At 37.9% G+C, this 17,351-nt stretch overlaps 1 protein-coding gene across 4 annotated transcripts in view; it reads left to right on the top strand.

Moving 5' to 3' along the window:
* LOC122801775 (amyloid beta precursor protein) overlaps positions 1–17,351 on the top strand; it is a 3,200,820-nt gene that overhangs the window by 2,975,314 nt on the left and 208,155 nt on the right. For all 4 annotated transcript variants that reach the window (XM_044071354.1, XM_044071353.1, XM_044071356.1 and 1 more), the window contains one exon: positions 7,560–7,660. In XM_044071354.1, coding sequence (XP_043927289.1) covers positions 7,560–7,660 — 101 coding nt within the window. The remainder of the gene's footprint in view (positions 1–7,559; positions 7,661–17,351) is intronic.

The raw sequence follows: 17,351 nt of genomic DNA on the forward strand, positions 1-17,351 counted from the left end.
AGAGGAGAAATTGAATACCATCATGGAAGTATCGAATAGAGAAAACTATAAAGCAATTAAGACAAGAAGTGTCGCTGTTAGAGTATAGAAGAGGAAACCGATCAACAAAAATACTTAGAAAGATAGACATGATAAAAGCAATGCGCAGTATTAGAATAGATCAGGATCTAGCATGCACTATCGCAAATAAACTAAAAATCTCAGCACAGGCAGAAAAACTTAGAAGATGCGCAGATAATTATAAAGGCAAAGTACAAAATAAGCAATTTATTGATGACCCAAAAAAAGTTTTATAGAGAATTGGGAAACAAGGTAAAAGAAACTGAAAGACCACCAAAGAAAGAAGAAATAGATAATTTATGAAGACCCTGTGGAACATAAAGATGCTAAATGGATAGAAAAATTAAAAGAAAGAATAAGAAATCTCAAGGTACACAATATGAAATGGGATGAAGTGACAGCCAGACAGATTGAAACAAAGTTAAGAAAAGTCTCTATTTGGAAAACCACAGACCCAGATGAAGTATCTAACTTCTGTTTAATAGTATTAACATCTTTGCACGAAGATTTAGCCATGAATAAGAAATATGCGCACCCCAAATAGACACCAACCTGGCTAACATCAGGAAAAACAATGCTCCTACTTAAGTGAACCTGCAAACTACCCTAAAAATTATAGGGTCTATATTAGAACCTTGAAACTACAGTTTGTCTAACACCAAGATGTCGACATGGAAACAGAGAAATCCTAAAAGCGCAAACGGCCATTTCCGCAAATTTTTTCACAGAGAAAAAATTTGCTTGGCTGTTATAGGTTCATAGGTTCTTTCTCCCATCCAATCGGTTCCTCTTGAAGAGGTCCAAAGAGGCACTCTGCTTGACATGTATGGGCAATCTATTCCAGAGCCTCCAGCATGTTTTGTTTATTGTGATGACAAGGTTTAGATCCCTGGTGTAGCATGTCCAACAGCTCTGGGTTTGACATGGCCTGTATGTTAAGCAGAGATGCCTGTGATTCTTTTAGTGAGGTATTTCTGAGGCCTTTCCTGTTGTTGCAGATGTCTTGAAAGGTACATACCAAATGGGGCGTTGTATTCTATAATGGGTCTAATGAGGAATGAGTACAGTGGGACAATTACCTCCTTTTTTCTGGATGAAAAGCCCACATAGAAGGATTTCCTGACTATTGTGGCGATGTGGTTATCGAAGGTGAGACCACTGTCCACCTGTGTCCCTAAATCTCTTATCACACTTTCTGTGTTTAGTGTACTGCCACCTATATGGTAATTCATGGATACATGTTTTTTCCCAAAGGGGATAACAATACATTTCTTGGCATTGAGCTTGAGCCCATGGCTCTGGCACCAAGCATCTGTTTCTGTAAGGCCCTTTTGTAGAGTGTCCACATCATTTGGGGATTCAATAATGGCTCCCATTTTGCAGTCATCTGCAAACTTTGTTAGCCAGAGTCCCTTAGTGTTGACCTGTACTTCAGAGAAGTAGATGCCAAACAAGACCCAGGACTGAACCCTGAGGTACTCCACTTGTCACTTGTCTGGAGCTGGATTTGGAGTCGGCTACTTTTACAGTGTGGGTTCTATCAGTAATCCATTTAGCAACCCATCGGGTGACATAGGGATTAATACCCACCTTAGTAAGTTTATCTGTGATTCCAGAGTGGGGGATGGTGTCAAAGGCCTTGGCAAGGTCTAGATAGGCTGTGTGGACCACCTTACCCTTGTCCATGGCTCTGGAGACTGATTCAAAGAAGTCAGTCAGGTTCAGGAGACAAGATCAGTGTTTGAAGGTTGCCAATGTCTTTGTTTATAAGTTCCATGCATGGCCTTGCAGATAAGGCTTGTCAGACTGATGGGATGGTAGAAACCTAAGGTGAGGCTATGATTAAACATGACACTTAGGTGAGGTGCCAGTTCATATTGTAGTTCATGTAGTACACAGCCCGGGATGTCATCTGGTCCCATGGATGCTGTATTCTTGGCTTTAGAGAGTTTTGTACCTGTGTGGCCGTTATTACTGGAATTTGGCAATCTTCCGGTATTGAGATGGGCCATTTAGGGGGTGAGAGAGGGGTGAAGTTGGCACTGAATCGATCTGCCAGGATATTGGCAATATCTTTTGGATCAGTATATTTATTGCCATTCTGTTTTAGCTCAGAGCAGATCTGAGCATTGCCATTTAGATTCTTGACATAGTTATAGAATGCTTTGTGGTTGTCTTTGGAATCTTTGGCAATTTTATTTTCATAACTAGCTTTGGAGGATTTTATGAGGCATCTCAGTTTCTTACTGAGGCTAGTAAGGGAGTTTTGCATCCAAAGTTTCTTCCTTTTGTTGTAAAGTTTGTTTATGGCAGGGGACCACAGATTGGCTTCCTTTTGGATGAGAGCATTTTGGTTCTATTTGGGATGGCACGATTCATGCATGAGTGGATGTGCCTTAGTGTAGGATTCAGCAGTTGAACTTTCAGTTCCGTCTGCATGGGTGTCATGAAGTTTGTCACTTTTACTGGGGGTGGGGTGGGATGTGGATGTTAAGGGTGATCAGCTTATGGTCAGACCTGACTAACAAGGGGTGACCATAGGTATGGAGCATTGATTTGCCATGTTGGTAATGACCAGGTCTAGGATATTGGAAAGGTGTTGGGACATGAGTAGTTTTCCCAGTTAATGGCAGGGTAGTTAAAATCACCCAGTATTAGGGTGTTTGGTTCAATCAAAGGTGTAGTGAGAATCTTGGGGTATGGTGGGGATCTGTAGCAAGCTACAATTTGGATTGCAGTCTTACCTAGTGTTAGTTGCACTTGGAGAATTTCAGACACATTGTGTTGGCCAACTAGCCTGGTGGTGTGAATATCCTTGGTGAATATTGACACTCCTCCACCTTTAGTGTTTAGTTGTATCCTGGTATTGCAGGTGTGCTCTCTGGAGCCTTGAACCAGGTCTCAGTTACTGCACAGATATCGATGTTCTCCATTTTAGGAGTGCCTCGAGAGTGCATTTTGAGGTTTAGACTTCTAGCATTGAGTAGCATTACCTTCAGATTTTGCATGCTTGTACCGTGGTGGTTTTGTCCTTTGAAGTTTGCCTAAAAAGGCACTATAGCAGACCATCTCTGGCAAAGCATCGTGGTCTGTCAATCATGTCATCCCAGGCAGACAGATACTGGATCCCCTTTGAATGACACCATAAGCTAGCCAATTGTTGAAGTCAGTCATTTTATCCTTATATTGTGGTATCATTCTGGGTGAAGGCAGGATGCACATGGACAATGACAGAGTCATATTTGTACTTGTTGTTTTCTCCTTATTCAACCTGGTGAGAGGGACATCAGTGTGACGGACTCTAGAGTCACCTATGACTAAAGTGTTAGGTACATTGTCTTGCCTTAGGGGCTGTTGCTGGGTGGCACACTGGTGTTGTGAACTATGTGACACATTGGTTGTGATTGGTGTTTTAGTGTTGCTATATGTGGGTGTGGTGGTGCGGGTTTTAGAAGGCTATGTGTTGCTTGAGGTGTAGTGTGGGTGTTAACCTTCTCCTCTTGGCTGTTTAGCACTACATGAGGCAATTGCTGCATTGCCAGTATGCCCAGATTCACCAGGTGGACAGGAGACATCAGACATGCCTGGTTTGGGGCTTTTTTTTCTTTTCTTTGTAAAGTATCAGGAATTTGCCTTTTTCTCCAATGTAGAATGATCTCGGAGTTGGTATATTTAGTTAGGGGGGGTGTGGGGGGCACTTGATTAGGGTTTAATGATGTAAGCACCTGTATAAAAAGGGTGGTGAACATGTATGATTGTATCTGATGAAGTCTAGGTCTTGACAGAGGAAAACGCATTTTTTATCGATTGTGGAGCATTAATATTGTGTTTTTGGCATTAAAGGAGTATTTCTACACCATTGTCTCCCTTTACTTGTGTCTGGATATTGTGGTTCATTGTGGTTGTTCGGGGCACAATTCCGTTTTTCTGGTTAAGGGTTTAAAGTTTGTTTTGCTGTTGGTCGGCCAAGCAAATTTTTTCCCCTGTGAAAGAATTCGCGGAAGTGGCCATTCATGCTTTTAGGATTTTGCTGTTTTTGTGTTGATGTCTTAGTGTTCAACAAACTGTAGTTTCGAGGTTCTAATATAGACCCGAACTATAGACCAATAACTTGATTTCTAACGACATATAAACTATACACTGGAACTGATGCCGACAGAGTCATTTAGAAGAAAACTCAGTTATAGCAATAGAACAAAGGGGTAATAAAAGAAAGTCATATGGAACAAAGGATCATTTGTTGTTAAATAAAGTCATAGTGGAGAACTGTATTAAGAGGAAGAATTTAAGTATGGCATGGATTGACTGTAAAAAAGCATTTGATAGTATCCCGCATTCATGGATAAAAGAGTACTTAAAAATGTGTAGATACACCCTTCACTGATCGACTACATTATAGTGACCATTGTCACTGCTGCTATTCTGTCTTGCCCTTAACCATTAAGCTGTCTACTTAACTGCTTAGGCCATGGTTATAATCTGGTGTAAAGACTTCTCATCTTCTCTTTGTCGATGATTTAAAACTGTATAGCTCATCAGATGAAGAACTGAAAGCACAACTGCAAGTTGTCACAACTTTTTCAGATATACGAATGTCATTTGGTTTTGATAAATGTGCAAAAGCAACCTTTAAAGCAGGAAAACTGTAACCAAGAAAACATCAGTTTGGGACAATAATGTGATATAAAAGAACTTGAGCAAGAGGGGGTGTGTAAATATTTGCGAACTGATGAAGGATCAATAATAAAATACGAACAAATGTGAATAAAATATAGTAAAGAATAATTTAGAAGACTTAAATTAATCCTGAAAACAGCGTTGACATCTAGGAACAAAGTTCAGGCTATAAATCGATTTGCTGATCCTGTCCTAACTTCCAGTTTTGGAGTGACTGGCCCCAAAACATGTTGGATAGAATAGGCAGGAAAACAAGAAGAGTGCTTCGTGCTCACCAAATGATTTATAAAAATCTGTGCATACCAAGATTTTATATTCTCCATTCCAAAGGAGGTATGTGCCTCCTTGAAATTGATTATTTGTATAGATCTTCAATCGTGGGACTGCACACATATCTGCTGACCTCACAAGACCCAAACGTAGTGAAAGTTCTGTAACATGAGGAGAATAAATCTAAGATAACTTCCTTGTTTAGTCTAGCAGAAGCATATCTGTGTCAAACAGGAATGGAAATCAGAACAGAAGTAGATAAAAATCGGGCAGCAACTGAATGTGCCAAAAAACAAAAGAAAGAATATAAGGTGAAGGGCCATATGAGAAGGCAAGAGATGTGGAAAATGCATAAGTATAGTTGCAAGTATAGAAAACTTCTGGAAGAACCTCATGTTGATCAGAATCGAACACATAATTGTTAAGGAAAGGCGTTTTCTAACCAAGAGATGAAAGGTTAATATTGGAGGCCCAAGATAGTGGGCTACATACACATTGGTTTACAAAGTCCATTGATCATGTGGGAGAAACGGACAAATGTAGGTTTTGTAAAACAGAACTGGAATCAGTTGCTTACCTCAGTGCTGGTTGTGACATACTAATGGCAGAAGGGCTGTATACTGAAAGGCATAATAATGTGGCAAGACTATTGCACTGGGGATTGTGCAAACATTATGGTACTGAAGTGGCTGAAAAACACTGGAAACATGAACCACAGAGCATCATAGAAAATGATGGTCTACATCGTATGGGATCACCCATTACAACAGTTCAAAAGGTAGATGCTAGAAAACCAGATATAGTGGTCCATGAAAAAAAGACAAAAGTAGCATTGATCATTGAAATTGCAACACCCAGTGACTACAGTCTCTTGTGCACAGACAGACACAAAGTCATAAAATATCAGGATTTGCAGGCTGAAACGAGAGCAGTGTGGAAGAAAGATACCCAGACAGTTCCAATAGTAGTAAGAGCAACAGGTCCTATTAAAAAAATCTGCAGTCATATTTAGATATGTTACCAATAAATATAACTCTGTATGAATTGCAGAAGGCGTCTTTATTAGGCACATTGCGGGTACTGCGAAGAGCATTTCTGGCTGACATCAAAAACTGAAACAATACTAATTTTATGAACTTTAATTGTACTTTGACTGAGGAATGGGGTCCATTCCTGTCATGATATTAGACACCCAAAAGACTTGGAGAAATTAAAAGCATTAAGTCAAATCACTTCACTGCTTTGCTGTCAAAACCCTAAAATAGCTTGATCTTCCCAATCAATTAACTTAGTTGTTACTGTCCCACAAAATAATCTGTAATACCTCTACCTCCCCAGCTATCACTTCCCTGTTATAGCACCATCTTCTACTCCATGGTCTGTGTTCCTCTAACCAACAACCTCTGTTCAGTTGCAAACCTCATAGATCTATTATACTTTGCCTGTGTTCCAATTGTGTTGCCAAATCCTGGAATAGTGTCCCTACATCCATCAGGTTGATGCCACACCACCACACATTTAAGACCATCCTTAAAGAGTATGTCTCATACTGTTGGCTTTGCTCTTGTTCTTCACCATGCTAAAACTCTTCTCAGCTCTGTAATCCTTACAGTCTCTAAATCCTCTTTACCTAGGTCTGTCTTCTTTCTGATCAGCTACCTAACCCTCTTCCTCTTTAGCCATTTTGTTTTCTCATATTTCTTTATATCTTACATGTTCTACATACCTTTATCGTGCAACTTGTCTTTGTCATTATCAGTGTTAACACTAACCTTTAGCACTAACTTATTTAGAACTATTTGTATGAATGTGAAATACTAGATATACTCAGTAGTCATGCATTAATACTGTACGTCTGTATGGATTTTTGTACCCATGTCTAAATTGTGATTTTTTTTGTATTAATATTGCATTTTAAATAATCACTGTTCTATGTATTTGTGGAGCCTTTCTCCCTAGACCTCCATTGAAAATAGGTACCTGTACCCAGTCAGAATTTCCTGGTCAGTAAATGCCAAATAAATAAACTGTGCCATCATGCTATCCTGCTTGAACGTGTTACTGTAGCTTAACTAATCAGTAATACATTTTTTCTTTTTATTGCTTAACATGACTGTTGTTTTGTTAATAAAGATATAACAACTAAATAGGAACTTGGCTATTACACCAAGTCAATGAGCTCATAGTCAGAAGATGTGATTTGCATATACCAAGCTTCCATCTTAAGTAATGTCTTCTTAAAAAGTTACCATGGTTCAACTTAAAGAAGTCAATTTTTGGGGCATGTTTTACCTTATTGTTGCACATTTCTTTCAATTTTTCCTGCTCGAGTTTAATTGGTGAAGAGTTTTCATATCAGAACAGAAGGGCACCCTGGAGTACAATCTATAGTCTCCTTTAGAGTGCTGATACTGGGCAGCAAACTTTCAATGTGTGCTCTTAATAATATCTCAAAAATCTTCTGTTGCTGTTTGTTCTTATACTGTCTGTATTATTGGATGTAACAAAGTAAGACTGAGTTTGCAAACTTGTTCTATTGGGTTCTTTTCTAGGATCTGGGCTAACCAACATTAAAACAGAAGAAATCTCAGAAGTCAAGATAGACACTGAGTTCCAACATGATTCTGGGTTTGAGGTGCATCATCAGAAACTGGTAAGTGCTTGGTGCTGTGTCTCAGATTTCTTTGCCAGTTTGAAGATGCTAAAGTCATGGTGCAGGCTGTAAATATAGTTCCAAGGCTCAAGTAATTTAGGGTGAGTTAGGACAATAGGCTTATTTGTGCACTCTTGGAAAATGAGAGACATGCTGTAACACATATTAACCTGTAGAAAATGGAAATTAGAAAGTATGCATAAGCACTGTGCTGCTTTTGCATCTGTAGTCTACTTTTCAAATTTTTAGTGCTTCACTATGAACATTCACTCGGATTAACAGAGTCAGTGTGGCAGTACTGTGGAATGAGAGGTGCAATTGCTACCATTGTTGTATGAGTAAGTTAAGGTTTTTGAGGGTGGTTACTGACATAGAGAACTGAAGCACTTTGCATAAATCCTTTATCTCTTTCTGCTGTGACCATGCTTGTTTCCACATCCAGTTTACTTTTGAAGATCGTTAAAGATCACATGGCCTTTCACAAAGAGAGTTGGAACAGTTTGTCATCATCAGCATGGTCAGATGTCTTCTACCATTCCTAATACATGCCAACCTTCAGAACCATTAAGAACTCATCGTGCTTCTATTAATCTACCCCACCCCAAAAGTCCATGAATGATGTGAGGCTGGAAATTTTTCACAATATTTTCCTTCATTTTTGTATTGAAAGTATGAGCTACAATGTCCACATATGTTTTAACTTGTTATATTTGTATTTTGTAACTATTCCACTATACTGGACTAAGGACTTAATCATCAAGCCTGACGCGAGCCAAATAATATGGTTTTAAGGGAGGCATTCATAGTAGTAGACGGTAGATTGGTTATTGTTAGGACACTGCTAGTGTCTTATAGTCCAGCAGAAAAAGTAGTAACAATACTTATGAAGCCTAGATAATACAGTATTGGCTCATTGCCCTGGTTAGTGCCTTTTATGTTTAGACAAATCAGGAATGTTAAAGTTTGGTGGGCACAGTCAATGACATTAAAGTTGCAAATAATGTATGAAGGTGTGGCATCAGTAATTAAGGAACCTCAATCCTCACTACTGACACCAGTGAGGGACGTTCACTTGGAGCAAAAATAGATGCACACAGTATTTTCAGATGCAGTTCTCTTCACCAAGCACAGTTTCTCTTAAGAGCACACAGGCGGTACACTCAGTCCTAGGGCTGGGTTTCCCTCTCTCTCTCCAGGCCCCAGATGGGGCTCTCCACTGACACAGCTGTAGAGTAAATTCCTTAGCCAGGTGTTCTAAGCCAAGTCCTCCAACCACCCTCTGTATGAAGTCAGTGCTGTCAGTGTCTCTGTTCCAATTAGCTAAAACACACACTCTTTGAGATTTGATTTTCACACACACACACACACACACACACACACACACACACACACACACACACACGAAAGGCTGGCACAGATTCACTAGCTCTACCACCTCTGCCTAGGCTTTAAGGTAGATACACTGCCACCAGAACACGCACAAAGCCAGCTACTCTAAGGCTCTTGCCAGGGCACCTAATTATATGAGTGAAATTAATACTAATATTAATGGTAATATTGACCAAATAGCAAGGCTTACAGGAGCGGCCACAGTGTTACCAAATAAATATAAGTGCACTCAAAGGTTAAAATATTCTTTAAAAGACCATCCACAATGAAAAGTTTAAATGTATTTAATAATAATAATTAAAAGAACATGAAAATACTAAATATTTATTTGCAATAAACACCAGAGTTTCAGTCCCAGGAATTATTAAAAATAACACAGATGGAATGATTCACACAGGTACAGAAAAACAATACCTAACTAATCTCACTATATTTTCCTGACTGATGTAACAAATTACTATCCCCTAGTTCCCTTACTAGGTAAGATGAAGTGGGTGAGTGGTCCTTCTTTTTCAGGTTTCACAAACACACTGCCCTGAGACTTCTGTTTCATCTAGTATTAAAACGTCATTTCAGTACTGGATTACAGAAGGACATTGCATATGTCTGGTCACCTCACTTCTTGTTTCCACACTACTCTTGTCTACTAGAAACTGAACCAGAATCTAGTATATATATGTCATAATATACAGACGTAGAGCTTTGCTAAAATGTGTTACAACTTCTGGAAGATATAAAAACATTTCAAAAACTTCCACCCTTCCAGGGTAGCACTTAGTTCACCCCTAGGACAATACAGTAGGATTCCTAGTCCTGATTTTGACAGACATTTTGTCTCTGGCTGCTATCAGAACTGTAAAATGCAATCTTTATGGCCTAAACCAGGTAATTTAGTTTCAGACTGGACTGAGATTAACCTGTTCTCTTCCAGTATCCTCTATTACAATTTATTCATTTCAGCAGTTACAATACAGTCTGACATACAACTGTATTTCTTTTCTGTCCACTGTTGGTGCATTATTAAGAGAAGCAGTTTTACAAATACATTTTCAACACAAGCACCTCTACAAATCAGTTTGATATACAAATGACGTATAATTCTTTAAAGACCTCCAGATAGCTATGCTGGCATATATTACACATCCACTGCCCTACTCCTCCTTGCATAGCTGGCACTAACTTACATCACAGAAGGTATCTCTACTACCAAACCCAGATCTCAATCCCTTTATGTTCCTGTATCCCCAGTACGTGCGTTCTCAGACAAAACCATTCTACATTTGTAATGACTCAGTTCCTCACTATGTAGTATTATCTGTTTAAAGTTTAAAACCATGGCCATCTTAAGCCATGTGTACCCTGTCTTTACTTGTGTCTTAACCATTAGGATGCCACCTTCCACCTTCTGTAAAATGGCTTGCAAGACTGAGGAAGTGCTTAAAAACCATTATTATGTCTGCCATTGAATGATATAATACCTTATGAAGTCCCAAGGTTTCTTGAATAACGTTGTAATTAGTAGTAATTTTGCTAAGTACACATGCACATGTTGTTGCATTTGATGAAAGCCAGAGCAAGTAAACTGTGCTGTTGCTGCTTCTCCCTCATTGGCCACTTCTTTGTTACTTGCACTTACACCTTTGGTGTCCTGGGTGGCAGTAGTCTGGCATATTCTTTGTATGTTTTTTTAGAGGTGGAAAACATCAAGACTTAATTGTTTCCAGCTGCTGGGATACACATTGCAGTAGATACTTCCATGGTTCCCAGGTATCATCATTAGTGTGTAAAGTGAACATCATATAGTATCTTCCTTGTGTTTTTTTAAGGTTTTACCAGAAAAAGAAAAAAAACACATGGTAAGGTCATTAAGCATATTTCAGTTAATTTTATTGGACTAAATAAAGGCCATAAAAGATGAAATGGAATAATTTAAACAGTGGTTCCTAAATATAGTATAATACAGTCATAAATACTTTAAAGTCTTACATCTTATGTAGACCATCAGGTCTGTACCCACCCTCCCATCTTTCAAAACCACCCTGAAAGACTTCATAGCTAAAATGCGTCTCTGTTCTTGCTCAACACCAGGATAACCTATATCCCTAAATGCAAACAAGTACCTTTTCATTCCTTATACCGTCTTACTCTCCCTTCTTCACTTACTTCCATACTGCTAATTCTCTTCTCTGATTTTCTTTCAAAATATACCGTAAGCCTGTTTTTATTTTACTTCATATTGCAGTTCATATTTGTATTAAACTATACAAACTGTCTAAAATTTTCTAAGTATTAAATGATTATTTACACTGTATTGATTCTTAACCAATGTTTTTATATTACGTTTTATTTGTTATAATTATTTAAACTCCAGATGTTTTTTGTTTTATTTTTGAAGATTGTAAAATTATTATTAAAATGTTTTGCAATACTTTGGAGCTTTTCTTCCCAGGCCTTCAGTGAAAATGGGTCTCTACCTCGTTGGACTTTTCCGGTAATCAAATGTCAATAAATAAATAAATATATGTATGATAAAATTACACTGTGGTTATAAAACAAATACAGAGAATTGGACAATGATTTGATAGACATAGAAAAGGGATAGGTTATGTAGCTTCCCTCAGTGAAAAAAGATAAACATTGAACCATAAGAAATCCACTGAACTGAAGCCCCAGATGCCATCCAATCACATTATTTACAAGCATTAAGCACTTTTATCCTTATAAGGACGTCATCAGAACTAAATGCATAGAATCCACCAGAAATTTTTAAGTAATACAAAATAAGTTACATGGTAAAATCTCTTAATGAAAAAAATATCACATGATTAAAACAAACTATTAAAAAAGATTTCTTAAAAGTTTTAGAATCTACAGTAACAATACTGAAACATTTGAAAGCAGTATTCAAACAAAAAGAATAGTAAAAAGTCTGGTAACACACCATATTCATAAAAGATGTGTACCCACAAAAAATGTTTCACAAATGGACCTTGCATATAAATTCAGTACACACAGGAATAAATAAATATGTGAACTGTTTATAAATTCTAGGTGTAAAAAATTCTAAGTATGAAATTCTAAGTGTAATGACAATGCACTAAGGAGTATTAACTAGAGTTACCTATGACAGTGCAAGCGTTAATGCACTGAGATGTCAACAGCAAAATAAAGCAACCTTGCAAAAGTGATATTGATCCCAGCACAGGAGGGTATAGTGCATTATGGGATAGTGAGTGGAGTCAGTAATTTGAGAAGGTTTTGTGTGCCATGCACGTGTAACACATAGAGACAGACAGTCTTAATTGTCCTGACAGCAGACATCTTATCACAGATATAAAATTTTGGTGAGTACCCATAAGCTGGTTTGTGAAGATGCACATTTATCACCATGCATCTTTAGTATACCTACATGGCATGTTGTTTTTAAAACTAACTTGATGCTGCAATAAATGGAGAGAGACTTACAATAGTAGAAGATGTGCAGAGGTAACTGTGAGTCCCATGTGTGTGGATTTGTCACCTGTACTAATCCCATCTCCTTTAGTTATTCCAGTTATTGTTCTTCCCAGTTTCAGACATTTGATAGAAATCCACTTAGTAAGCAAGTCACAACAACTAGATTGGTTCTTGAGTCATTACAGATAATATCTGTGTTACACTTTGTATTATCCTGTAAAGCAGGGCCATTTGGTTGAGGTGGTCCTGACAATATTTACTTCTGTCACTAGCGGATTGTTTCAGTGGACACAGAATAGAAGGAACTTGGTATCATCCCCAGTCAAAATGCATTTTCTGTTCCTTAAACCTCACAGAGGGTACTTGTAATGCTGTAAGGCACTGAAGTGCAAACATTCAGCGCACATGTCACTCCTGCAGTTTAGGTATAGTCTGCAGTAAATATATAACTCCAATCAGAGTGTTTTCAAAACTGGATTTCTTGCCCACAACCCCCCCCCCCCACACACACACACACAAACTGTTGCTAAGGTATTCCGTAGTCCCTTCCCTGAAGAAGTACCAGCTCAGCAATTGCAAGATTATAAATTTGAGACTAGTTTCTGGCTCACTCACAACATTATCATAGTGAGAGACATAAAAGACAATTGCAAAGCCTCTAAAGTGCAAACAGGTATGTCTGAATTTCACATTTTCAGTTTTGCCTAGTAAAGGATAATATGGCCTAGCTGTGCAAATGAGTATCAGTCTTGGGGAGAGGTCGAGAAATGGCAGAAAGGTGGATACATTGTCCTCTATGTATGCGTGTGTGTGCGTGTCCATGCATGCAGGTGTGCGTGCATGCGTGTGCATGCTTGTTTTTAGTAAGGTGTGGACCAGAAAGTATGTGTGTGTGTGTTTTACATTGCTGCTACCTTGGTTCATATAAGTAGCTGTACACTGGATGGCAGACAGAGCTAGGATAAGGATCATTTCAACTCATGTAGGTGTGTGTGTTTTCTGCCCTTAATATAGTTATACCCAAAGGTGAATGTAAAAATAAAAAAACTAAGAATATCCCAGAGTGGCATAATGGAGGATAGTATACCTGGGCCTCCCACCATCTCGTCATGCTTGTAAATCTCCTTGTTTTTCTTTCCCATTTGCTGAATATCACAGTGGCTTAGCAGCTGATGCCAACAGTTAATATTGGCAAGGTTAAAAGAGCCTAAGATGCTCCAGGGAAAAGACAGATTAGCACCTGCTTAAACCACAGAATCGGTTATAATGACAAATATTAAGCAGAATTTTGAAACAATATTCCTCAGTGAAGCACTAGTGCTGTTGTCTTATTTTAAACTAGATTTATACTAGTGATAGTGTGTCTGTGTGTGTGGTGTATGTGTTGGGGGCAAATTTTTTAGATTATTGTGTTTTGTTATTCTTGAGACCATTTGCTCTGATGGAAGCTAGGCTAGTAATCGTTTCCAAGACTTTAGCACTATAACTGAAATTACAGTACACAAATACCATACTGCAAACCTGTAATCCTCAGTTAATTGGAGTTTGGGACCCAGCTGTCACTTGTCTCCCGCTTCAGCACCACTGAAACTGGAGGTTTAGTTTAAGGATTAAAGAAGCCTTTCACTTTTCTGTCTCTCTCTGTTTCATGACTGCTATTAATGGAGTCAGACCATCTTAGAAGGTTCCTTTCATTAAAGGATTGTGCCCTGCTGTTCAGCCTTGTAGTATGTGCAGTACATGAGACTGAGTACACTGTGTTTGCTATTGATAGCACCTGTGTTAGAGGAACTGTTATAGAATCTAAAGTGTGTTACATGTTCTGCTACCTTTGAGACATGCCACATTAGTATTAATTTTCTTAAGGATATCCTTAAAATAGTGCTTGCTGTTTTGAATTTGTAATCTGCCAAGTATAACGTCCATTTGAAATATCTTTACATAAGGAACATCATGATTTTGTTAATAGTCAGCCTCATCCTTTGCAATTCTAATTAGACAGCCATACTTCCTTTGACAGATTTAATTTTAGTTTGGCATTACTTTTTGGAAGGAGATAAAGTATTCAGAGATATGTTCTGATAGAGCTTATTATGTCATCTTTTTGTATGACAAATTGTTCTTTTTATTTTTGTGCTTATTATTATTCCTTAATATGTTCTCTGTTTGTCTTAGAAGCATTCCACCCAGTGTGCAGTAGCAACACGACATAGTAGTTCGTGTTTGTGTACAAAGCTAGAGAGGTGTTTTAATCCCATTGGACTTCTCCTTGCATAATTCATGGCTCTGAATGTCTCACTTTGTATGCTACTCACACAGTTAACAGCTGTAGAAACAAATGTACAAAACAAAAATAAATAAAAGCCAAACTTTGCAAAAGACTCAACTGTTTTAAGGGCTTTCATTATCAAAAGTAATGTAACTTCATCAGACATCATCCCAGTTCAAACACTGATTTTTATAGACTAGCATATCATTACATCATTTCATCATCCATTCAGAATTCATCAGCATATAAAACATGCATAAACATTTCTAAATTGCTTAAATTTCAGTAAATTAAAGACCTGCTTACAGTAAATAAATAAAATGATCATGTCATTCCAACCCAGTGTATGTATACATTAAATCTTAGGTGATGTATTTCTTCATTTTTTTTTTTAAACTCTAATTCAGATCTCAGTCCTTCGTATCTAAAGAAAAAACACTGCAAAACATGGAATTAAACAGTCGTTAACATGTTTAGATAATGCAGTGTTTTCTTCTTTATTTTTAATAGACCTTGCATGCTACATATTTGTTGTTCTGAGAGCACTAATCATCAGTATATGCCGAATTCTGAGCTTGGTAAATCACTTCATTTGTGCTGCATTTAAATCTTTCCAATGACATACCTTATTTTAGAATTCATTATGGAGGGCTGTTCATAGTAAATCTGCAACTTAAATTGCCCCCACAAGAAAAGGTGCCTGTATCTTTATTCGTTTGTGTACTTTTTACTACCTACCTCATTGACTGAAAATAAATCTTCAATTTTTTTTTTTTATCTTTTATTTCTAAACTGAGATTCCTTTCCCATGTATCTGTTAAGCTACTCTTTTATTTCCCACCATTAAATTCCAGTGTTCTTAATTTCTTTACTAAATAAGAATTCATAGTCTTATCTCATTGTAAATGGTGCTACCAATGTCAATCTAGAATCTTTAGCTATTAACATCTCGATAAATAAATTAGTCAAATTTCACTCCACCTACTATACTGCCATGTTCTCTTATACCCAACTCATAGCATCCCTCCTCCCCACGAGTATCAACAAAGTGTCAACCACCCTCACAAAAAAAAATACCTCTGTGGGGTCAGTCAACATAAGCAGCAACTTACTTATAAGCTTAAGCATCACCTAGACAAATCTGTACGGACCATCTTCATTCAAACTGATATATACTTGAAAAGTGGATAAATGCCTCGGTCATCTGTAGTGACTAAGTTTTACACCAGAATGTCAGTAATTCCCAGATTAGGAATAAATTAGTCACTCAGTGCCTCCCTCAACTATGGAACATACTTCCCCTACTTACTGGGCAGTGAAAAACAATGTTCAAATGTCAGTTAGATTAATTGATGGGATCACATAAGTTCATCCCAGGAGTCCCTGTCTCAGAACATTATTCCATCTTGGTCCTCCTTGTCCCTTGCCTGCTTTTATTTTCCTCCATTTTATCTACATTCACCCTATTTTTCTTTCCTCTGTTGTAGTCCAAACTGATAATATTTTATTTATATCTCTTAAATTAGCTCTGCCTCCTGCCATTTTCTTCTGAGAAATTAGCTCACCTTCAAGGTTGATGTCCTTCCTTAGGTCATGGTTGCAGTATTCCAGTACTATTGGGTTATCTCACCAAGGTAACCGGACAACCATCCAGGGTACCAAAGGCAAAACAACCTTCCTTATGGTCCTACATCTAATGTATGGCCTAAGCCCATGAGTGTAAGTTTACATAAGCAGATGTATGAGCAGGAGATGCTTCATCTCCAGCCCAAATGCAGTGTCACACCTGTCAGTCTTTTTGTTTCCGTGATAGTTGGTGTTACTTCTGTCTTCACTTATTCAGATACATGCCCCATTGGGAACCTTCCTTTTCTTCTTGTATTTTGGTGTTTAAATCTGTTAGATGTCAGCTAAGCAAGGGAAGTGTGATTGTCGTAGGCAGATCCCTTATAAGGACCTCCACCCTCAGTGCTTGTTTTTGTCTTGAGGCTAAACATGACTATAAGGATTGTCAGGTCTGTCAGTCATTTGTTCTGAAAACCTTATGTACATGTCTGGCTTTATTAACTATCAAAAGTGAATGGGTTTAAGTCCAGTTGTAGAGGGTTTGGTGGTCATCAGGATGAGGGGGACAAAAGTACAGAGAAAACAAAAAGCTGTAAATAATGTTATGACCTCAGTGGGTATGAAATATCCCAGAAAAAAGCTACTGGTACCTTGCAGTGCATGTTTTCCTTAGCAAGAGGCAGTCAGATATGACAGTTGAAGCAATGTAAAAGCAAGAGTCATAAATTCCTAAAGAAAGTATATTGAGGTTTCATTCCACTTCAACATGATGGGTGCTGAGGAAAATGACTAGGACAGAAATTCAACAGAAGGAAAAAAATATTAAGTTTTACTTTTTTAATATAGAGTTATGGTGATCATTCTGTGGGGAAGATTGTACACTATGAAAAGAGTAATTGTGTCTAGGGTGTAGTTCTCCTTAAAATGTGTGTGAGCTACCACTGATTTTGTCCTGCTGATGTAATGCATCAGTCTTTGTTGAGCACCACAGGTGTTTTCTATGTCCTGAAT

The sequence above is a fragment of the Protopterus annectens genome, chromosome 5.part0 (genome assembly GCF_019279795.1).
Source record: "Protopterus annectens isolate FY-2018-M chromosome 5.part0, PAN1.0, whole genome shotgun sequence".
NCBI classification, from domain to species: Eukaryota; Metazoa; Chordata; order Ceratodontiformes; family Protopteridae; genus Protopterus; species Protopterus annectens.